The sequence below is a fragment of the Labrus bergylta genome, chromosome 11, assembly GCF_963930695.1.
Source record: "Labrus bergylta chromosome 11, fLabBer1.1, whole genome shotgun sequence".
NCBI lineage: Eukaryota > Metazoa > Chordata > Actinopteri > Labriformes > Labridae > Labrus > Labrus bergylta.
Window position 1 is genome coordinate 2,540,109 of NC_089205.1, and position 25,192 is coordinate 2,565,300.

The 25,192-nt window shown below is 40.3% G+C and overlaps 2 protein-coding genes across 2 annotated transcripts; both read right to left on the bottom strand.

Annotated features, from left to right (window-relative positions):
• Positions 1–6,781: 6,781 nt before the first annotated feature.
• barx2 (BARX homeobox 2) lies at positions 6,782–17,888 on the bottom strand. The gene is made up of 4 exons (XM_020649421.3): positions 17,456–17,888; positions 11,786–12,092; positions 9,019–9,103; positions 6,782–8,547 (listed from the first exon to the last, which is right to left on the bottom strand). Exons 1-4 carry the CDS (start codon positions 17,640–17,642, stop codon positions 8,281–8,283), a joined length of 846 nt encoding a protein of 281 aa, XP_020505077.2. The 5' UTR covers positions 17,643–17,888; the 3' UTR covers positions 6,782–8,280.
• Positions 17,889–21,068: 3,180 nt separating this feature from the next.
• rbm7 (RNA binding motif protein 7) lies at positions 21,069–25,027 on the bottom strand. The gene is made up of 5 exons (XM_020649431.3): positions 24,813–25,027; positions 24,400–24,562; positions 23,043–23,118; positions 22,285–22,378; positions 21,069–22,095 (listed from the first exon to the last, which is right to left on the bottom strand). The coding sequence occupies exons 1-5, from the start codon at positions 24,903–24,905 to the stop codon at positions 21,733–21,735; spliced, it is 789 nt and encodes a 262-aa protein (XP_020505087.1). The 5' UTR covers positions 24,906–25,027; the 3' UTR covers positions 21,069–21,732.
• Between the last annotated feature and the right edge of the window lie 165 nt (positions 25,028–25,192).

Consider the following 25,192-nt stretch of genomic DNA (forward strand, 5'->3'; position numbering starts at 1 on the left):
GGAGAGGAGCACCATAAAATTCACTGTCTGCTGTGGCAAATGAGAGAACATCTCTCAAAGGCCAGACTGGGTCACAGCAGGGAAAAAAAAAACAGAACAGCAGGCTTTGCTGGATTTTGTATGGATAACCCCCATGTAGTCAGCTGTGCCAGAGAATGAGTTATGAGCACGGTGAGAAACTCTGACACTACCCACCACCCGCATAGCCCTCGCCTCACTTGGGATTCTTCTGTCTTCTTGTTGCTGATTGTTTGCATGTTTCAATATCTGGCTTTTTACATTAAACAAAACTGGGACATGCCGTACCTCCTTTCCCTTTGTTGTATTGTTGTCATAATTGGTTGTGGACCGTGACCACATTCCACCGTATGTGCTCTCATCCATTTTTTTAGGGGTAAAACCTAAAGCTAATGCCAAATAAGGCATCGCTGATAGAAATCAACTGCACATTCTTTTTTTTTTCTTAAAAAACAGGTTTACATGATGCTAACTCGTCTTATGGCCTTTAATAGTGATTTAATAGTGAAAAGAAAAAAAGCAGCTCAAAGTTATGGACAATGGTTATCAAGCCATAGATTTAAAAAAATCCAAAGGAAAAGTGTACTTACAATGATGGGAAAAAAAAACATAATAATGAGCAAAAATGTGAAAATATGTATATTTGTGTGTGTGGGGGGGGGACAGTAAATGCAATAATTTAGGGTTAATCTTAGGCACAAACAACATTGCTTTCAAGAGCTACAAGCCTATCAATCAGCAATTCAATTCAATTCAATTCAAATTCAAATAACTTTATTTATCCGTTAGGAACTTCATTTGTGTAAAAGAGCATCAGTACGCATACAGCTAGACACAAAAAACAACAGCAGAAACACAGACATATAAGTGGATCTATTAAAAGCATGATAGGTCATAAATAATTGCTATGAGCAGTTAAATGAGTGGTCTTAAAAATAAATAAGAAATAGATCATTTGTTCATGAGCCTGATGGATGTGGGAGCAAAGCTTGACATAGCTCGATTAGTCCGGAAAGTGAGAGATCTGTATCTGTGGCCTGAGGGGAGACGGTTGTAGAGATGGCAGAGTGAGTGTGTGCTGTCTGAGGCTATGTGTTGTCCTTTTAGTTTTGTTCTCCTGTTGTAGATACTGATCAGTGGTTCCTGCTGCTGTCCGATTATTTTGCTGCTTATTGTTATGATTCTGTTTAATAGATTACGATGAATGTTTGGCAGAGACCCAAACCAGGCTGTGATGTTGAAATGCTGTTAGGACTGATTGGTGGACTTGAAATTTGCGGAGTTTTCTGAGGAAGAAGAGACGCTGCTGGCACTTGGAGAAGCAACACCCTTTGTGCACATTTCTTCCTGCACTGGTAGGTAGTACATTGGCACTGAAGTCGGAGCAGAATAGTCAGGGGAATCTCCAAGGGATTCTGGACTGGCATTAAAGCTTAAGGAATTATTACCCGGTGGATCTTTGAACTTAGATTCTATTTATCGATTTTAAAAAAACGGACAACAGCAACCTGTGTAAATGTGAAGTTAAAATCTATACTCTAAAATGTGCAAATTGGTATCCTTCAACACCAGAAGTTAATATCACAAGTGTAGGGGTTAGGTGGTACCTGACGTGAATCCTAATGGAGGTCTGAAGGGTTTAGGGGGAGTCACCAGCAGACATTACAGCACTATAGGTAGCTCCTGGGTAAAACTCCACTGACAGGTCTATTACTGCCCATCTCCTCAGCGGGCGGATATACACCCTCTGAGCCAGTGATCTTGACTCCCTTAACAAGCCCTTCAATATCCCTGCAGCAAAAACATGCATTCAGGCACACACACACACACACACACACACACACACACACACACACACACACACACACACACACACACACACACACACACACACACACACACACACACACACACATGCTCACTGGTTGATTTATGAGCTTAAAAGCCAGGAGGTGGGAGGCAGTGTCATCTTCTCCCAGACATGTTGACCAGAGGATGAGCTATCGAAAGAAGACAGGGAGGCGGGCAGCACTGTAATTAACGCACTAAATACATTAGGCTGGAAGATCCCACAGTGCATCAACAGAAAGCACTGAATGTGATTTAAGGCTCCAAGGCCAAAAGCATCTGTGTCGAGGCTGATTGCGTAAACGGTGGAAGTTAGTCAAAGAATATTTGATTCATAAATTCTTGGCAGCAAATGAAGGCTTGTTGTGAATGAGAATTTTAGATGGATCTCTGTAAAAAAAAAAAAAAAAGAGATATGTCTTTATAGATTAAAGATTTTGTTTTAATTCTTGGTTGTTTAGATATTGCCGTTTTTTTATAGTAAGCAAGCATTAATCAAATGACAACCTAGGAAATGTTAAGTGACTTCCATAGGCTTTAATGAACCCAAATGAGTGGTAATTTACTCATATTTGTGGGAGTGACCTCTAGTGGCCGATAATGGGTGCTTGATGATGACTGTTGTTTCAGTAAGGAAGTCTTAGCACCATATCTCTCTGCCACATGCAAGCTGTGAGGGTGTTATTCAAAATGGAGGCATTTCTTGTGTTTAAAGTTGGCACAATAAATTATATGCAAATAATTTCTGCAGTTTGTGTGAGAATGAATGAATGATTCACAAAATGATAATCAAGCAGAAATGTCAACAACATCCCTTTAACATGATTTCAGGTCAATACATTCACATCGGACTATAAAACTATGCAGAAAGGTCTGCCATTGAACCAGACAGACAAGAGGGATCTCGAGAAATCGTAGCAAAAACTTCTCTGCAACATGATGGAGCATCATCCAGCAAGGTTAAAGTGCCCAACAAAGTGCAAGCACACAATCCTGGACACTTAACTTGTGATCAATGTGCCAAGAGAAAGAAATAATTCCAATGTGATAAGTTACAAAAGTTATAAAATGTCTGTAGTAAGGAAAACCCTTGTGCAGTGTTGTGGTGTCTGGTCAGCCCTCAAACTGATGGATCTGTTACTGATATGAGTCTTCCTGAAGTCATGTTCAATTCACTGTCTGTGACTAAAACAACTTGAAAAAAGTTCAGCTACTAAGTGAAGACTTCTCAGGATGAAACAGCCTGTAGGCCTGATCAGACATTAGATCATTTTAATATCTCTATCACACTTACATTTTGTGTAGGACTCCAGATTCAGATTTCCCTGAATCATCCTCATATGTACTTATTGAAAAGTGTTCATTTTCAGTCAGATATTTTTCCATTGCTTTATATGCTAAGGCTTCAGTAGCCTTCTCTCCATAAGCCCCCTTTTATGACATAAACATGGTAGGTAAATGAGTTCTATATTTAAACATACATATACAAGAATAGTGTCAATATTTGAGGGATTTTTTACAACTTTGAAATTCCCTATTAGTGTGTCTTAACACTGCAAATATTTCTGCTTTGTTGAAAGTTTGTCTGTTTCCATAGAAACACTTTTAAGAATTACTCTGAAACACATACCAGTGTTGGTAATGGCTTAAAAGAATAAAAGCCTTAAAACTATTCACTGAATAAAGTATGTTTATGTCTGTTTAGTTTGTATTTTGAAAGGAATTGTAACATATAGCTGCAAATATTCCACAGAGCAAACATTGGAAACTTCTTGCTCAATAGACTCATATCAGCAGCTTGAGCCGGCCGCACGTCTTAGCCATGCTTCTCTGAGGGGAGGTGATACTCCTGCCATAGCCCACGATGACTGCTTCTCTCAAATGTTACGGGAGGACAAAGGGGAGTATTGTGCATGTTGTCGGAAAAAAGCATCCGCCTTTATTGACTTAAGTAAGCCCTGCTGTTGCTCCTGCCCTCAACATTTAGAGATAACTTCCTCTGTCATGACACAAATAGAGGTGAAACACAGAGAGCTGTACGCCCACTCCCCCCTTGCTAACTACCTGAGCGAACGCTAAGCTGACAGCTGAAGGTGTGCGATGGATGTTTTAGTGGGTGGGTGGGGTTGGGGTGGGGGGGGGGGGGGGGGGGGGGGGTAGGGCTGACACCACTCCACTCCTGTGACCTGCCGTTGAACTTGGACCTGTGAGAAAATAACAGGTTCTCCAATTAGGCCTCCAGTGTCTCATCTCGCTACACAACAATTAGCCCAGAGGAACTCAGCAGCCTGTGGAAACATGCAGAATGTGGATCCTCGCCTCCCTGCCTGCCAGCCACGGCCTCTGTTTTCACAAGGAAATATCAGTGCTCATCACCTGCAATTAATGCAGATACACTGAATCTGGCCTTTTGTTAGACGGTTTCATGGAAAGGGAGGATGGCGCTGACTCAGATCTATTAAAGCCTGACAAGCAGCAAGGTCAACTTTTCCTTTTTACTAATCAATGTTTAATGAATTCCAAATAAATGATTTCCGCCTATGATTGTGCTAACAGTTGCAGGCATAGTTTTGTAATGTCATGAAAACAAGTTGTGTTCCTCATGCCTTTAACCAGGCATGTTAGCAGTTCTAGTTAAGTACAGTTTGAACAACAGACGCAAATAAAGCACAATGACCAAGGTGACACTGTAGCATAGCCGTGCATTGTTTGTATGAATCATTCACATTTTCATTTAATTGTTTCAGTGACAGAGCTCATAACTGCTAGTAATTGGATTCATTTAAATACCAGTAGATTAAAAAATGAAGTTGGTTTTATAATTGTAATTGTTAGAACACTGTAAGTTAAATCCATTTCCGACAGGGTTTTTTTTGTTTTGTTTTGGGGCCATTTCATGCTCTCATAGACATGTGTGCATTTATCAAGAAGTTTTCTATTGTTCCTGAATCCCAACAGTATAAATGCTTTTCTAATAGTTCATCCCGAGAGTAACAGGGCTGTTAGTTAGGGGGAAAGATTACTTTTTTAAAAAAGGTCAGAAAATGCTTTTAGAACCTGAGAAGTAGCTTTAAAGTGAAAATGTCAAGTCAACTAGTAATGCACAGGAAAAACTAAGGAACATCTCAAACCGAGGACATATTGTTTTAAACTACTACAAAAATTGTGTGGAAAAAAGAACAAAAAATGCAGAAAAAAGCAGAAGGGTATTTTCTGTAATGAACACAGAGTGGGGGCTTCTACATGCCCACATGTATGAAGCATACTCACAATGTTTACACAAGGAGTTAAAGCACAGAAAGCATTACTCAATGCTAACCAAAACTATTTGCTTTAGAAACCATCCATGTCCGGTATCAGGCACTAAAAATACACTTAAGACTGCTCCCTGCTCGCTCTGGGTCACAGAGGAGCCCTGAGGTGCACTACAGGCCATCTCATTTGCTGTACAGATAAAGATGATAAATGTCACAACACGGAGTGCTTAAATGCTTTGTTCTCTCTAAATTGTGATTTATGGTGAACCTTGACTTCATATAATAAGTCTTCAAAAGCTTCCTCAGTAATGGACCGGCTTGAGCCTCATTCTGCCACAGCTACTGTAGACTAACTGTTTGATTTATTTAACACTTGGCATAATGTGACGCTACAGCTAAGAATTATTTTTTAGAGTCCTAAAAACATCCTGTGAGTGACTTTAACTTGTTGTTGCAGTCTTTTCTTTCTGAAGAGACGCACCTAAAAAACAAGCGTCAAAAATGTGTTGAATTTCTGGATTCATTTTACGTGCAAGAATGTGTGACTTTTTGATCCAGTTGATGTCGCCCTTGAGCACCAGCTTTAAATAAAACAAACTTCTGTTTGGAGAGACTTCAGATAATCTGAAGCCTCCAACTCTCCTCCAGCAACACACCTCCTCCACTCAAGTTCGCACCAAGTATTTTGTTGCAAGCGGCGGACAAAGTTGTCACTTACTTAAGCTGCAATCGCCTGTGGCCTGCATTGTTGTGTTAGCAGGCTAATGTTAGAACACTTTAGTTAGCGCTTGGCTACTAGTTGCATTAAAATGGACGATGAATGACCGTGATCTAAAACTGCATATGCTATATTCAAATGGGTGTGAGAATATTCTTCTTCTTTTCCTTTCCTTGACTAAAACAGCTTTTATACTCAAGGGGAGGAGTCAGCCGTCCTTTTTCATTTAAACATGATGTAAACACGGCTCCGACAACAACACAGCCAGCCGGACTCACACTTCTCACTCATCATAGACAGTCAGCACTCAACAACAGGATATACTTGATATCTGCTCTATGTTTTTGTAAAATGTTGAACATGTACATTCTTCCTTTAAAGGCTTTATATGTGATTTTTTTAACCAGCAAATGTCGCCCTTGAGCACCAGCATGAAACCAAAACAACTTACGCTGCATTGTTGTGTTAGCATGCTAATGCTAGCGATCTTTATTATGCTCGTATCTTCACACTGCATGTAAATTTACCTGAAATGAGCGTGATCTAGAAACACAGTTAAGCAGTGAGTACAGTATGTTATTCTTCTTTTCTCTTGTCCCTCAATTAAACAACTTTTATACACGAGGGGAGGAGTCAGCCGGCTGTCCGGGCGATGTAAACAAACTGAAGAGAGGACTCTGAAAACTCTGAAAACATCACAGACAGTGGGACTCGGGTGTTACACCCATTGTAGACAGTCATGACTCACAGAGTTATTTTCAGAGGAGATACTTGATTTATATTATATTTAAGTGTGAAAAATCACATGCCTTTAACAAACCAGCATCAGATTTTTTGTATTAATAAGTTGAAACAAGAGGCGTTTGTTTTAATCACGGGGTTTAGACATAGAAAGCAATGTAATGACAAAAACTCAAAGCATTTTCACCAAACAGAGAAATTTAAATGATTTCTGTTTTATTAAGTGTATTTAAATACATAAACACACACTTGTTACATAAGAAAAAGTATTGTACATGAACCTAAAAAAACTGCAAACAAGCTTACCAAACAAGCATTATTTACATCAGAAAAATACTGCACTTTTCATACGAAACAATAACAAATACAAAATGAATCTGCCTATATTCCAAAAGTGGAACTCTTTAATTGCATGTATCTGCGAGGAGAGAAGGTAGAGGTGTGGTTTTAAAGAGAAGTCAGTGACAGGCAGTTGACAGTGCTATGCTAACACACTGATTGGAGCAATCATGCAAAGCCTGCAGGCCAAAAACGTTTTTGAGATTTTAAATGTTCAGCATTGGCTGTGCACCTTGGCACGGGCTGAGATTTATTCTCTCTGAGAATCTCTGACAGCTTAAGAGTCTTAGTGGCCTCGTGGCAGAAAGCGGAGTCAACCCGGCTCCTGTGAAATGAGGAAGAAAAAAAAGAAAAACAGTGGGGGACGGCAGTAATATCTCTCTCTCTCTCTCTCTCTCTCACACACACACACACACACACACACACACACACACACACACACACACACACACACACACACACACACACACACACACACACACACACACACACACACACACACACACACACACACACACACACACACACACACAATTTTAATCCGATATAAAACAGCAGTTTAAAATACTGTTTTACCAAGATATCCAAAAGATCATATATTTTATACTTTATACACATTTCTACAGTATGATACAGTCTGTGGCTTCTCTTTTCATCTTCAGGTAGAACGATACAAATGCAAGCTTTATTGGCCAAACAAAAGGCACATGTTCAGCATAAAGCTGTGCAGAATCTTAAAAGAATTTATTTCCCTCTAAAAAAAAGAAAAGAACTTTGAATAGAAAATCACTGCAAAATATATACTGGCATTTAATAGATACTGTATCAACACTTGTAAAGCTCCTCTGAGACAAGGCACTGTAGCAACTAAATGTTGTGGTATTTGGCAGTGCAGTGATTTATAGAACATTTATATAGAAAGACACTACAATAAGGCATATCTCGATATTTTTGGCATGTGCATTATGTAGCTTTGAGGCAGCTTAGAGGATCAGTGATCTTTAATGGCTGTAATGCACACAAAGGTGACGCATGATTCATGGTTGAGCTGTTACAGACCGACTTGGATTGGACAGATTAACACTCCTTATGCTTGGTATACCTGCTTAAAATAAAGGCCACAGTTCTGCCAGCACAATCAGTGTCTATACACGTTAGCTCTCTGTTTGGTACATTTGCAAATGCACAAAAATATAAAAAGGCTGCATCAGGTATAGATGTGATACCATCGATACATTTCCAGTCAAACTTGTAAAGCATTATGGCTTTAAACACCACGCAGGCTTTTTTTTTACAGTGATCCTGAGGCACTCTTTGTTTTCAGGTTAGGCATTAGTCTTTGGTTTGCTTTGTTCTGCTCTAGCTGGCTGTTTGAGTCTCCGACTGCATCAGAAGCTCTCCCTCAGATCCCTCCATCGTCGCTGCTGGATTGTGAGTTTCTGTACTGAGATCTTCAGGCTCGAGCTGCGATGCCAGTGCTGCTTTCTCGCCCGCCCTCCTCTTCCTCTCCTCATCCTCGATCTTCAATCTCTGTTCTTCTGCTTCTATTTCCTCTGTGGTGGGGATGGAGTTCTTCTTGGGTCTTCCCTTGGGCTTAGTCGGGGCCTCATGACCTCCTTTGAGCACCTAGAATATCACACAGAGGATCTTAGCGGGAAATAAATCGTAGCAGCAGTCAAAGGAAAAGCATGCTATTATAGTGATTAAGAGAAGACGTATTGCTCCTGGCTGCTCCTTGTGCACTCAGTTGTCTTTGACGGTTTCACCTCTTTTCTTTTTTTTTTGTTCCTATTTTGTTGACCCTTCAAAAGTGTTTGCTCTCTCTCTGCTGTCATTACTGGTCACACCTCAAACCACACCCTCTCTGACTGACACACTGCTACCTTTTATTTGCTTGTCCTACAAGTATTGTGCAAATCATTGGTAGATGGACGAGTTGGTTAGCAGTCAAATCAAAGCTACAGTTTTGGTTTTTAACTTTCAGTGATGACAGAAAAATAATATTTCAGATCTACCTGAGATATTACTCCCCCCCTTCTGTATTAAAAAAAACAGTTTCCAGACGTCCCAGCCTTAACTTTAATACTGTCTTCTTACCAATTTCTTCCACTTCATTCGCCTGTTTTGGTACCATGTCTTCACCTGGAGCTGTGTGAGACCGAGTGACTGGGCCAGGTCTAACCTGCAAAATCACAAACACATCAAGCGGCACATCAGACGAACAGTTCAACACACTTCTTGCATCCAAAGCAGCCGGGTTTGACTCCGACTGACAATAAGAATCCTGACTCCAATTGTGTTTGTTTTTTTTACCTTACAACACGTGTATCACGTAGCATTAAGTCTACAAAATGTGAGTCATGCATGCTTAAGAACAGCCTAAGACCTTCGAGTCTCATATCAAAGCTTGATTTGCCGGTAGCTTGAGTTTGACACTGTACACCTGCAGCTCAAGAAAAAGCTGCTCAAACATCTGTACCCACATCAGTAATCCAATCACAGTCCATTTAGCTCAATGTAAAACACAGTCCTCTACTTTTGGGGCTGTAGGAAGATTCTGAATGCATCCAACACATGTGTTGATCCATGACTAATAGGGCGATTGTTTTTTTTGTGTAATGTGAAACCTTTAGGAAGGGACAGATACAGTGAACAAGGCATCCACTCCAGGAAAAGAGCAGCTATCTGGGTTTTGTTTTTTTAAAATTAGATTTCCTCTACTCTTTTTCTTCTCAAAGTCTTTAAACGGGCGGATGAAAGGATTCACACCCACACGACCCCCAAGTGGAAGGAACTGACTTTCATTTGATGGTGCAAGGAGAAGCTTAGACAGAGGATGGAGAATCTAAAAAGCAGAGCAACAATAAATCCCTGAGCTTCTATATACATAATCCTATACCTTACATTAGAGGCCTTTTTGGGTGTGTGCTTCAAAAACCAGCAGACATAAAGGGAATCAAGCCGTCTATCAGAAGTTCACCAACATGCGTGCCCGAGTCAATAGCAGCTCGACAACTGGAGGCACAGGAAAGTAATAGCAGAAAAAGGAAAACACCCCACTTATTTATGGTCATTAGTTCTCAATAAAGAGAAACCACACACTAACTGCAACAGAAACAGTATTTAAGTCCTCCTCCAGGCTACAGCAAGGCCGCCATTTTGTTCTGTTCTCACACCTTTCACAGGGGAATCTTGGGTGTAACTGAATACCTTTTTAAGTAATAATGATGATGATGATGATGATGGTGGTGATGACAGTGAGGATTATCCAGGCGCTAATTCTTTCAATTGGAAGCTGCCTAAATAAATTGTTCTGTTGTAAGATATAAATAATCTAAAGTATCTTTCGGGGATATTTTTGGTCTCGGTTCCTCCTGCCCCCGCATACAGTTTCAATCCAAAAACCGCAGAAGTTCCAAGCCAAGAAAAAAAAAAAAGGGGGAGAGAAAAGTGAAGTTAGCTTTGGAAAGTGGGGAGCACGCCACACCTTTGATGTGGGGGCTTTAAATGGGGATTTTCTCTGTTGATGTTTTCCCACCAGCTGGGTATTTAATTAATTTTCAACACAGTATCTGAATCGGATATTTTGACAGGACACAGTGTTTTTGGCACCATCGTCTTTTAAGGGTGGCTGGTTTTGATCGCTGAGTTGTGATCGGCCTCGGGGCTTCTTTGCTTTAAGAGGAGGCATGGCGCCTTTCCAATGGCCTCCAGGCAAGCCAAGATGTGATGTAGTTAATTATGCATCGTGGGAGTTTTCCCCACGGATGGGCTGTAAATGGAATGACAAATAAATCTGGTTTATTCCTGATATGCTAATGTATTTTGAGATTAGATGTGGTGAGCAGATAGGCTGCAAAAAAAAAGGATGCAAGGGTTTGAGACATCTGTTTGGAAATTGTTGCTGTTTGCACTTTTAAATACGAGAACACACTTTATAAAAAGACTGTAATATGTATTTTTATCACCTCTGATTTACTGACAACATCTATGAAAAGGGATGTAATGTACAATAAGCTATCTCTACTGGATGCAAAGTTCACATACAGTTTGAGACCCTATTTAGCATGTGAAGCTAATCTTATTTTTACAACATATATGGCTCAATACTAGTCTTGGTTTCTGTATAATGGAAACATATTCCACAGGCCAAATACAAGAATGAATTGGACAATAAAACTAAGAAAATATGGTCTGACCTCATGTCAGGTCCTGAAAATGACCCAAAGAACGGAACTGAAGACATAATATTAACATTTGGATGACTTCATCTCATCGTAGATAGTGCTGCGTTCTTTTACATACACCTGCACATGTGTGAAACGACTGGCAGTAAATCAATGTAAAATACACTTCAGTTTGCTTGCGTTGGCTGCCGTCCCTGTTTCTCTCCGGTGAGACACTGTGTCTTTGTTGGGGCATTTTGCTGCTGGGGGAGCGCAGGGTTAAAAAACGTTACTCTTGTCTCAACTAGAAAAAGCTGAGGTAATGCTCTGGCTTCAACAAAATTCACATTACATGAGACGTTCCCCCACAGGATAAATCAAAAAATGATGATGTTAGGTTAACCATTGCTTGATCATTTGCACTTGTGGCTTTGTGAATGTGTGTATGTGCACTCTCTAAATGTGCTCTATGCGAGGTATGCATTTGAGTGACACTTATATGAGTCTTTTTTTAATCTGAAATGTAATAACTTTGGTGTTAGTTACCTAGAACACACATGTGGTTTACTTTCAATGTTATTGCTTTGTCAAAAGAAATCATTTCAGGTAGCTCTGAGTTAAGTACAGACATGATTTTTATCTGGCAACAGACTCCCAAACCTATCTAATCAGATGTGAGTTTTCAACCCTCCACTGACCTATCAGGTGTGGACAGGTACTTCTGCTTCTGGAACTTCTTCTCCAGGCCCATCAGCTGCAGCTCGGTGAAGATGGTGCGGCTGCGACGCGGCTTCTTCAGGCGAGGCACGCTGTGCTCTGTGTCCGACTCGCTGCTGATGCTAAGGGGCGTCTGGCTCGGTGAGGGCTCGGAGCCCCCCCGATGGTGCTGCGGGGACAGCAACGGCAGGTGCGAGGGGACCCCGACCGGAGAGGACACCTGAGGGATGTGGGGCGGCTGCCGCGTGATCACTGAGAGGAGAGGGTAGGCACGTAGTGATGAGGACCCTGAAAAGAGAAAGACAAAGTGCGTCAGATAAAAAAGAAAAAGAGAGAATGCAGTAAAGTCTGGTGCAACAAAGAAAAAAGGGGGAAAAAGATCAGACATCCTTTTGAGTCATGCAGAGTTTTTAGTGTGCCCCTCAGTCATGCTGGTTGTAGCAGTATCGACCGCTTGTAATTGCTGAGACAGGTTCAGTTTTTAATTGCCCGGTTTTTGCTGTGAAAAGTGTTTTACTTTTGACCTTCACCATGTAGAGAGGCTGTGATCCCAATGACGCAGACTGTGTTTTACACCGCTCCTCTGAACCCTTCAAATGAATGATTATTTCTCAGTGGTTAAATCCTAACTGGCTTTCTCGCAGTCGCACACACTGAGCCTGACAGCATGATGTACACACACACACACACACACACACACACACACACACACACACACACACACACACACACACACACACACTAACATCCAGAGACTGAAAATGCTGTAATAAAATCCTTTAAAAAAAAAAAACTATATCAGACACCATTCTGCTTATAAACTCTTCTCCCTCGCTTGCAATCGTTCCCATTTTTTTTGCACACATATAGTCATATATAAATGCTTTTTTATCAGCGTAGACAGAAGCAGCAAGACGCCAGAATCAATAAAAATCAACACTTGTCTGGAGCCGAGGATGGCCGAGAGGATGCGGTGGGTCAACCGAAGTGAATATGATATCTGCCAGAAAATCCTTACGGCTTCAAATGTAAAAAAAAACAATCCCTTAACTCTAATTTACAAGCCAACAGAGCCCAGCGCATGGCTGTAATGCTTTGGCTGATGCAGGTTTGGCTGATAAAGAGCAGCGTGTAGGGACACAGGGGGGGATTAGAGGAGTAGAGGTGGAAGATATAAAGGGAGGTAAAAAGGCTGCAGTGGGGCAAAGAAGATAGCAGGTTGTTACACACTAACACACACGGAGCGTTTGTGTTCCTGGTTGAAGATCCGACAGCTTAATCCCAGATTGAACCGCAACATATTAACTATCTAAACACTAACACACACATTCTCTCAACAGGAGACATAACGGCAAACCTACACTTCTTTTTATTTTCATCATCTATGTTGGTTTCCTTAAGGCCCCTGACAAAATAAGGATTTCAGCTCAGGCAACAATACAGAAGAACGCTTAAAAAAGTGATGTATTTCTTCTTTCTAATCTTAAAACAGAGTAAAACATGTGTTCATATCTACAGTGTACACAAATCCACAACAAGCTGCTCTATTAGATTGAAGTCAAGCATAAAGAGCCTTACTTCTGCACACCAACACAAGCTAGGCACTGGTACTCTTTACACCTACACACACAAACTGATACACACACACACACACACACACACACACACACACACACACACACACACACACACACACACACACACACACACACACACACACACACACACCAGACACTGCCTTGGGCTCATCATGACATCATGGTGAGGCGCTGAGGTCATCACTAATCCTCCAACGTGAGATCGCTGCTATTGCAACAGGTCTAGACAAGAAGAGCTTTTTTTCTCTCTGGCTGCATACTCTTGCTTTCCATTTATACCTTTTCCATTTCAATTGCTCTCTCTCTCTCTCTCTCTCTCTCTATCTCCATATTTTTTAATTATTATATCAGTTTTAGGTATGACCTCCATTTTAAAGAGCATCCTCCTCACCTCCATGATCCATTAATAAGATCCATTAGAGAGTGAAGAGAAAGAGATACTTGTGGCATGCTGAATTGAAAACTATGGGCTTCACATTTTGTCAGGAAATCTCTTGTCAACACAGAGCTTGAAGTTGTCTCCGGACAGTCCGAGTCAGACGGAGGACACGAGAGGTAGAAGAAAAAGAGAAGAGCGAGAGGAGGAAACAGAGAGAGGGAGAGAAATGTTAGCCCTCACGGGGTTTTTCCACTGACAGTGAAGCCGTCTCTCTGACATGTTGACAAGTGCCAGTGTCCTGTCAATAGTCTACAAATAAACTGTTTGAGGAGCTCGGCCCCGTGCACTCGCACACTGATACTCTTGATAATCACAGACGGAATGCGGGGACCTGCTCCAGTGCTTATGGTAACCATTACAGGAGAAACACCCTCTCAGAATAGATCAAATAGAAACATTTGTAAAGCATTCCTTTTAAGTCTTTTATAAATATTCAAAATGATTTGCATTCAAAGGGGAGATTTTTTTTTTTAAGCTGCAGGCCAAAAACTGTCTAAATGATGAGAAGGTATACAGTTTTTTTTTTCCTCACTAACCTGCTCCTTATCATAACATCTAACTTTTTTTTTGTCAATGGGATCCTCAAATGGATGATTCATTGCTCAACCCTGACAAAGTAAACGTGCAATTTTGCTTTGTTTTGGGTTTAGAAGAAGATACGCCTGCACACTTGCTCAAATGCCACCGTAATTAATCACGTTTAAAACATTTTGTGGCATTTGATCAAATGTGCAGGCATTTCTTCTTCATCAGTCTGCTGTTTTTGCACTGCCCTGCATCTACAGGATGTGCATACTACTTCCCTTTTTCTTTTGTTTTAATAACTATCTATTAACAGCTAAGAAGTTTGTCAATAATTTGGCTCTTGTCTTTCAGTACAAATTAAACGGTATTGTGATGGGCAGGGCTTTATTTCTCATGCTTTATATTCTTTTTATTTTTTGACTGGAGCAATTCAATGCCAGCACTCTGAATAATTGGTGAAGGGAAGGTGTCAAAAGCATCATGTTGAGTATAATGGTCGTGATACTTTCCCAGACACATGATGAAAAACATCCCCGGCTAAAGCTGCATGATTACCAAAGGGCATTACACTAAACAAAGTGTTAACAATTTAATCTGAAACCTGATCCTCAGTCCTCACAGCTCTTCCTGTGGCATCTGAAACCTGACTGTAGCATAAAGTACTTAAAGAACGAGTTTATGACTGATCCTCTGTCAAAATAGAAAAAAAAAAGAATCTGATGTAAGTGGCCTTGTGGAGAATGATGTGGAGATGACAGGTTGTCAAACATCATCCTTAACTGAACAAAAAAAAAAGAAGGATGTGTGTGCATACTTGCCTGTGTGTGTTGACACGGGTGTAATCAACCTCCTCAAGCCAGCTTTAAGCTTAATGGGAGACTTTATTGTCTGCAGTGGATTACAGTTAAAGATGGGATGAGAACCCTTTTGCTCACTTGGATTTCTTCTATAAGCCCTCAGCTAGGGCCAAATCAGTGCTCAGCTGCCCCTCAGGCTGCACACACTCCTGCTTTTCCTTTTTCCTTTTTTTGTTTTGTTGGTGTTTTTCATCATGCTGTCAATTGAGATTACACCACAGTTGATCTTAATCTCTCACCTATTTCAGAGAACACGGCTAAAAGCCCTGCCCTGGGTCCCCGCTGAGAGATGGGACTCCAAATGAAATATTGCACCCTTCTATTACAATGACTCTCCACTCAGGAATCACTGTCTCTAATCCTGCTCCAAATGATTGGTGATTAAAACAATTATTAGCCACTTTAAAATGTGAACAGTTGTTGTCTTTATCTCATTTTTAGATACATAAACTGGAGCGAGACTCTGAAGAGAGTGTCACAACTTTAAAAAAACAAAACAGGAATACAATTATGTTGGCATGTTTGAGTGGCATACCGGTGGTGAACAATAAAAAACACAGCAATTAATTGGTTAGAACTCCTTCAGGCGACATGACAGCATCACTGTCTTTCAGCGGCCTCCGCTGGTAGAAGCAGGTTATAGCAGCCTCTTCTTTCTTCTGCAGAATGAAGAAGTCACAGTTAAAGAGGGCCGCTCAGGGGCCAGCCGGATCTCTTCGGCCCACGACCTGTAAGGCTGCCAGCTTCTATATCCAGCTCGAAAAGCCATTGATGTTGGGGAATATACTGTGTCTCACACCCCCCCACAGCCACAAATAAGTGGTGGGCACAGTGTTCCAATATGCAGGGCGGGTTACTCTATCCACCCGAACAGAGGGGTGCCAGTCATAGTGCCCTCTAGCATATACCAATTTATATCAGTGGGATGAGGGAATCGCTTGCTCCTATTTTTATCCACACACCGCTGTCATCATCGAATTGCAGTGGCTATTATTTCAGACTTTGGAGCAATTATACTAATGATTACTAGAGGCTGCAGTAGCCTACGAGTTTGTTTGGGTTCATCTAGAATTACAATTAACCATCAGTCAAGATTTGTTGTTTTTTCCAGACATGATATCACGTTGAGCAAACTGAGCTTTGAGCCACTGCTTTGGTTAATATCAGCAAGCACATGGAACAGCAAAGGGCTGCAAAACCCATCCCTCCATCCATCTATCTTATATCCATCTATCTATAGCTCTTTATGGTGTTGTAAAAGTGCTTATCATGCAACATGCAACATTTATTCTATACTAGCTATTATATTACTCATTATATGCAATGTGCAGTAATAAGTAAAGTAATCATGTATTTGGTGGTTTGACTTGCTGCACTGTAATTATTACATTAAAAAATTACAAAATTTGAGTTGCTTGACATAAATTTGGTGTCTTATTAACATGTGTACAAGATACAGTACAATCCTACCCTTTGCAAAATATCCAGCAGCAGCTAAAGTCCCCGACAAAGGCCTTTGATAAGCAGGACAACCCTAGACCTAATAGACGAAAGGTAACAGATAAAACCACAGGCTTCCACAGCAGGACTACCTGCTGTACCACCTCTTTGTCAACTTCTACGTGTAACAAGTTATCAATTCAGTCATTCATCAGTTTAAAAAAAAGCCCTGAAGCATCACTTCACTCTGTACTGCATGACTTTGATTTTCATCACTTCAGACATGGCTGCAGTAAAAGTTGTGAGTGCAACAGGTGAAGTTCTTGAATGCATGAATTACAAGTGATTCCCTTCAAACTAGGCCTTTTAAAATAAAATAAAACAGATGCCTTACTTTAAAAATGTATCATGAGTATTGCATTGTATCAATTTTACATTTCTGAACGCACCAATTGGATAGTAAAAGTAACGAATATGTCATCAAGCTACAAAGTAAATCGGTCACACACACTTGAGTTCGTACGGCCATTGCTCACCTGGCTGTTCAGGTTGGAAATGCAAGTTCCTGATTCATGAAATATGTAAATTATTTTTCTTAAATAGGCTACAAATTGTTATTTTTATTGATGGTGAAATTGATCTCACGCGTAAAATACCACAGCTTCCAAGCAACACATTTTCTTATGTCAAATTATCTAAATACACAAATAAATAAATAATACAAATTGTGATTTATTTATTTTTCTCACGTGTTGCTTTTTTTAACAAGTCTAAAAACAAGAGTTTTCTTACCAGAACATGAATGAAGAGGCTTCGGTCGAACAATGAGCGATGGACACACTGAGTATAGAGAAAGTTTCTCAAAATAATCACAGGTCTCCTTAGAGAGGATCTCGTCAATCATGAAAGTCTTGTAGCGCCTCCTGGCAGCCTTCAGCTGACCCGGGGAAGAGAGCCTCAGCTCGGCTTGACAGTGCATGATCTGTCCCTGTGCGCCGCGCGCTATGTCTTCACTCAGCTATTGGTTCGTTCGCTGAAATCTGAGGCTATGCAGGTGTAACCGTGTGCAAAGTAGACTTTTGCAGTTCATGCGTTTGAACAACTCATTGTTAGTCTTTCAAAAATGCAGTCTGAGCTTTCCCTGAAGTGTCGTGGTGACGTCCAGAAGCCTTCAACTGGAGGTGCACAGAGCGCAACAGTGCTAATGAACAGACTCCGAACTGCGCTCACACCCACTGCTATATAAACCATCTCTGAACACATCACCGTGCTCTCTCTCTCTCTCTCTCTCTCTCTCTCTCTCTCTCTCGCTCTCTCTCTCTCTCTCTCTCTCTCTCTCTCACACACACACTCGTGAACTGTATGCTACAAACACATGGCCACCTCCCAAACACATATGCACAAAACTTGTTCAGTTCCAGTTTATCCTATTAGGCTTTTGTATAATTTGTTCATCTGCATATAAATGTTATTAACCGACAAATTTAGGTCATATTATCTTAATAACTACTTAAATCAATAGAAATAATTTATTATTAAACCAATTCAGTCATAACATTCAAATTATATCAACAGACATGTGCTTAATATTCTTCTTACTGACGTTTTTTTCTTGTAAAGGTTTTATTTGTAAAGATATTTTTTTATCCGTTTTAAAAAATTAAAAGAAATTCAGGTATATAACTTATTTCACTTTACATAGGCTACTTTTTAAAGTTTGCCTGAGACACACAAAATCTCCTCTGCTCCATATTTAAACTTTGGGATCAAACAGAAACAAATATCAAGGTTATTTTAACCAGTAAGCTAACTTACTAATCTAAATACTACTAAATAATATTTATCTACTCTGATCTATTTTTTGAAGTCAAGGGTTTGGTGCTGTAAAAAGTGGAGAAACATTTTTAACGTGGCTTCTCAGCCGGATTGTTTGTTTAGATGACTACTTCAATGTTGGATTCAACTTTTTAAGATTGTTTAGTCATTATTATTTTAATTGTTTAATTGTGTACAATACAAGCTTGTAAAACATAATAAAATAAGGCCTATTACTAATATTACATAAAGGCCTTAAATAGAATTCCGCTTTGGAAAAAAAAAATCAGATCTACTAAGAGGCATAAAGTGGCACGTGGCATTCACTTTTCTGATGGCAAAACAAACTGACGCAAGCGGTTGCAATTTATCATTAATCAACAATTGGATCATGAGGGAATAAAACTTTAAAGCCACCGCAGATATCAAATAGAATAAAGTTATGAATAATTGAAAAGAGAAAGAGTTTCTAGATGCCTGATGAAAGTCCTGGTTTGATTTTGATTTAACAATTTGAGGATATTTGATATCAGTCAAATCAAAACTTGTATGTATCAGTGTAAAATGTATCAGTGTAAAATGTATCAGTGTAAAATGTATCAGTGCTTGGTTGATGTGCCTGACATTAATGTGAGGAAATACCTCAAACACCGACACTTCCAATGCCATTTGACAGGCTGAATCTCTCCACATGCGTCGTGTCTTTTAGAAAAAGAAATCTGCCTTTTAATAATAAGAATAAAGCCTCCTGCAATATTTCAGAAAGTATTCACCTGCTACTTATTTGAGCGAACATGTCAGAAACACAAAGTGAAGATATTTCTTCAAAGGTTTTCCTTGTTGTTGGGTCAGGATATCATTCCGGTGACCTAAAGTGGAACCGATTATTATCACAAGAATTTGAAATTCATTTTCAACTCGCTGGCGGCTCTCACAACCGCCGTGTTCAAAGAGTGAAGGATTATGAAGGAGGAAATATTGGAGCTGTGCATGGGAAAGCTCGGCTTCTTTTCTCATGTTTGATGGCTTGATCAAAGAGGAAGGGAAGTGAACAACTGCTGTGGAGCACATTTCACTTTTTGTGCGTCGGGCATGGGGAGTTAAGTCTCTGCAAAAAAAAAGGAAGGAAAAAAAAAAGAGACAACATGCAGAAGGGCATTTTAAAATCAAGCTTACAATCTTAAACAAAAGTTATTACCATCATTTCGATCGCATTTTTTATTGTAGCCTTTTTAATTGTTCTGTTCCCTCCCTTTTAATAGTTTGAATCAAAACACGTCAGGCCAACTTCAGTTGAGCAATTTTCAGTAGAGTCTATTTCAGCATTTAATACGAATGCGTCCTTTCAGAACACATAAGCCAGAATCATGCCATTGCGTTTTCTTCAATTATAAAGAAATGCAAAACCCTGTGGCAGGCTAACTTAGGCCCAGAGCGCGGGCTACTGTGGCACCAATGAACCCAACAACCTGAGGTGGTATCAGGATCCTGGAATCACGAATGCAGGCATCTTGACACTTGTGGTCTGCGTTGCGTGGCTGCTAGAGAGAGGGGAGGGTCTCTGGATGTTTGGAAGTGGATCATTTCAGGAGACTATATAAGTCCACACAGCAGCGGCTACCGAGCGGCTTCTCTAATCCGCGCGCTCCAGGGCAGGAGACGCCAGGCAGATCAACCAATTAAAAGAGTTATGCCAAAGCCAGAAGCATAATAAGGGCCTTCCTAGTAGTACCGACTCCGAGAGCAGAGGATACTCTCTATTAGAGCGATTTGGAGCATCAGGATGCAATCTGACACAGAGCTTAGTGTAGAGGGTGCAAATGCACCTCCACTTTTGGATACAGGGAGACTTATTGGTGGATCTAGTTGTCGATACAGCCTGTTAGTGGCATAAGCACTTTCGGAAGGGTAGATTATGACCTCAGCTCGGACATTAAGGGATTTGATCATCACTTTGTTGTAAGCAAGCCTGAGCAGAGACACGGGGGGGGGGGGGGGGGGGGGGGGGGGCAATGCCGAAAGGCTGATCGCAACATGAGATGTTAAGGATCAAAATGCTGCTAATTCTGGGATGGGACAATAGCCTGCTTCTGTCACATCTGCAAATTAACCCAAACCTGTGCTATTGTCCAAGTGGTGTAAAGACTCTTCTGATAAAGGCAACAAGATATCTCTGTGTGCAACACTAGGGGGGGGACAAGAAATACACTTCAACATAATTGCATGCTGTAAAGTGAACAGGGTGGGTGTCAAATCCATGTGAAGACTTGAAAGCATCCTAAATAGAAAGGTCACATGTAGGAGCTGATCATGTGGCTCAGATATATTTAACATCTTAATTGATTCAATAAAAAGACGCATGTGGCGCCACCTGTAGATTACTTTGTAACCCACTGCACAAGCCTATTAGTTACTCGTGGCCATTTATAGGTGCAGATAAGGCCATGTGTGCATGCATAAAGGCATGTAGCATCAACATACAATAGCTACTCAACTTAGTGACATACACAGAGAGCTGTAAATAGCATTCTTGATTAACAGCCAAGAGCCAGGCACTTGTGGGGCGACCAGATGAAAGACAATGCAACGATCAAATGAAAAGGAGCTTTATCATAATGAAAATGTCCATTTTTAAAACAGTTCCGTCTGACAGACTCAGATTAAAAAAAGTAAAACAAAGACCTTTTTTTTTTTGTTTTGTTTTGTTTTACAAAGAGCAAGGTCAGATCTACAATTATACAATTAAGAAAGGGTGGTTCCCTATTGCAGTAAAAGTGGTGCTGGTGGAATCTTTAGCTGAAAATTGTTGTTCTATTTTGCAAAGTACCTGAAGACTTTAGTAAAACTCTGGGAGCACCATACAAATACTATTTGCATAACATAAAAACTGGTGAGTATCCGGAATCTTTTTTTAAATACATTTGGTGTGTGTGTTCATCTTTCAAACAGCTACCAGTCATGTCAATTTTTTCCCCCCCTTGCTCTAAATACACTTCTTTCCTTTAGACGTTTTTTTTTTTTTTTTTTGCAACATTTGTGAGGAAAAGCTCACGTTTAAGAAGTGTAGAAATTTAAAAATGCCTTAAAAGAAAACAAAAATGGCTCTAAGGCATAAATTATTAAATCTGGTAAGATTATATACAAAAACCTGAGTATACATGTGAATATGTCAACATAATCCAAGTTTTTTTTTTTGTACACTGTCCACAGATTTGTGAAAAGCTGCAGTCTTCACGAGACATCCTTTGCGCGTCTCAGTAGCGTCGCCATCTGTTATCCTGGTGGCCACGGCTGCTACTCTTGTCGTCATGATGTCTGTTGCCACCTCTGCTGTCATGGTGACGGTTGCCACTCCTGTCGCCCTGATGGTGATAGCTGTCCCGGCTGTGGCCGTGTTGCTGATGACGGCCGGAACCTTGTTCTTCTGAGTATCGCTGATTCCTGCCACCGCTGTTCATTTGGGAGGTATTGTGACGATAAGGGGAGTTATCGTGTTGCCTTGAGCCGCCTCTTCCGCCGTGTCCCCCCGCAGACGGATGCCTCTGCAGAGGCTTTGAAAATCCACCATTCAACTGCTCGAGCTGCTGGACGTGGAGCTGCCACATCATATTGTTCATCTACGGATAGAGGAATAGATAAATAACAGGATATGCATGTTGTACAGCCAAAAAAAACATTCTTCTTTAATTAAAATGAGCCTCTCTACCTCAGGGAAATAGCAGGTCCAATAAATGTACATCATGAATAGGGAGCATAAAGTCTGTAATGACTCATGCTTTGTGAAAATTAGAAAATAATAATCTTACCATGACATTCTTCTGCAGGTTATCCGGTGATGAGAAGGGCCTCTGCGTTTGGGGTGGAGGAGTGTACGGAGGAGAACTGAACTGGATCGGTGTCCTGCGAGAGTAAAGCAAATCATATTTACCTATCATGAAGAAAAGGCAAGTGTACAAGTCTACACAATGGAAGTTAAGACATAGTGACTAAAATACACCTGTTTGACTTGAACATCTCTGATAACACACTTAATTTGTAACACACTTTCTTTAAAACAAATCTCCAAGAGCTACAGAGTTAAGATCATAAAAAAAGAGCTAACGAGTAAGAGCAAGCAGACAAGTATTAAAAACATCATGCTGATCATATAAACACATATCCTAGCCATGAGATGTTGGGTGAATGTAGGCGATGAGTTCAAACTTCAGCCAACCAACAAAACACCTGCATTAAGTTTCAGCTTGTTTAAAAATCCCCTGCGATAATTTCTTCCATTAGCAAAATATATCTCTCAGTCAAACATGTTGCCAACAACAACTTACTAACGCAACTGCAGACCTGAAGCCAAGCACAACCAGTATCTAGTCCAACAACATAAATTAACAAGACATGTAGTTTATTTGTTCATGTAGCTTTATCAGCCAGGTATTTCTTGCAAAGCATGAACTTGGAAAAGCTTTTGGCTCCTATATTTTTCAGTTACATCTGTGTTAAAGAGTTGTTTGAGTGCTACATAGTTTGTTTCTTTCCCTTCCGGATTAAACAGCTGATGGGACACTCTTACCTCTGGCCATGGGGATTTGGTGTATTTGCAGGACTTGAATTATGCGAGTTCCCTGGACTGCTGCTATGAGTGCTACCTATGATGAGGGAAAAATAGGAAACAAAAACAATGTTTTAACTCCTGAACAAATTAGTCTTCATGTGAAATGATTTGCCATTGTATGGTACAAAAACAACCAAACAAACACGCTTCAGATTCAAATAGAACTGTATAATTACAGTGCAAACCAGCAAGGGAAAAACATCTGCATCAAAATGTAGAAGTAAAGGTGAGGATTTTTTTTTTAAATAAAAAAAATCTAACTGACAGAATGACTGGTTATCATGTGAACAAGCCCATGGAGATGTAAATGTATATCATTGCCAAGGGGTAAGGAAGTTGGTCTGGTTGCTGTAGAGGTGCTAGGGTAACATTAAGCAGCCCCACTCTGACATCTTTCTAATGTATGCCCACAGGTCCTGCATGTGCATGTAACTCAGGCCTGTGTGTGTGTGAGAAGCATGTCTCTCATATTAACAGTGTAGGAGCCAATTTAGTGTGTGTGTATTTATGTGTTTTATTTCAATGGATTTTGTTAATATGTTGATTCATTTACTGCATTTGGATACTAGGTGGGGATAATTGATCATTTGGGTTAATTGGTCAGGTGGTTGGTTAAGTGTTTATATGTCACAGGGTGAACAGGAAACAAGGGTATAGGTGGTGGGAACATACGGTTGTTACCGTAACACAACATAACGCAAGTAGGCTATTTAACATAAAAGAACGACAACCAACAGTATAATCTCGGAAATAACAACTCATCATATCATCATCACGGTTAGTCTCTGCTTCATATGTGACAATAAACCGGAACATCAGAAAGTACTTTAATAATGGACATTTGTTTATTTTTTACACATCAAGAACTTTCCATACACCTCTCTACAAGTGACTAAAAGCAAGAGAAGAAATTTGGACGTTAGATAGTCACTACAAACAGCGTAAAAAAAATAACATAATTTCGCCTTTGGTGATTAATAAAGTATGCATTTTCTTAAATTGCATTTTGTGATTCATGGGGTTGAGTGCAGGGTCAAAGTATGTAAATCAAGAAGAATACAAACAAATGAATGCAAACGTTTGTTTCGAGGCGTGTTGGCTCTTTATCATATTCACAGAAACCTCATCATTAACCCTCTGTTGTCACTTGATTAATTACCATTATCGTTCAGTACTGGTGGAGCCAAATGTTTGCTGTCACCTCACACGAGGGGCACGCTGTAGTATAACTGCATTTCACATGTTCAAGGTCATTTTTATGATTATTTGTACAAAGTAATGATTGTCGCACAATAACAACAGAAGACAAACACACCTGATCTGAACTGCACATGAAGACTTCTCCCGTGCAGCGTGGCTCCGTTCAGAAGCTGCATGGCGTACGGCACGGACACTTCATGTTTGTAAACCGCAAAACCAAATGTTTTCTGTTTCCCATCCGGGTCTTTGGGGATTTTAGTTTTGATGAGAGGTCCGGCCTGTAAACAAACAATCACTTAATGTTGTACCAAACAATAACTAGCTCATGCTACAGCTAACTAACAATTACCTATAACGTCTGCACCACAAACATTTCCATAATATATTCGAACAAGTCACACATATTACAAAAAGGGGTTCAAAATCTAATTTAATATTTCGAGGTATTCAATCTCTAACCCGCTTCTATTTGTTAGCATCAATGCTAAGTGTGCTAGCTATGGCTAATGAGTGCAACAACATACGTACCTGTAAAAACAACTCGAACAAAAGCTCCTCCGTCACCCTAGAATCCAAGTTTCTTATGAAGAGCGTCCGATCCGTTTCATCCTCTATTCCCATTGTATTTCAGCACTGTACTGATGATACTCTCCAAACGGTGGTAATACTAAAGCTAGCGTGAAAATCACTCAGCTAATTTATAAACGGAAGGCCTCGGCTGCCGTAAAGTGACATGCCGTTACACAAGAGCTGCCGTCGTAATGAACAGATACTACTTTACGACATAAGGTATGTACACAATCCGGTTGAGTTGAAAATGTTGGTATCATGGTATCATTATGTTTCACAAAACTTCGTCGTACATTTGGTTTTATTTGGCAGCCTGCAGCGGTAGGCTTACCTACTCA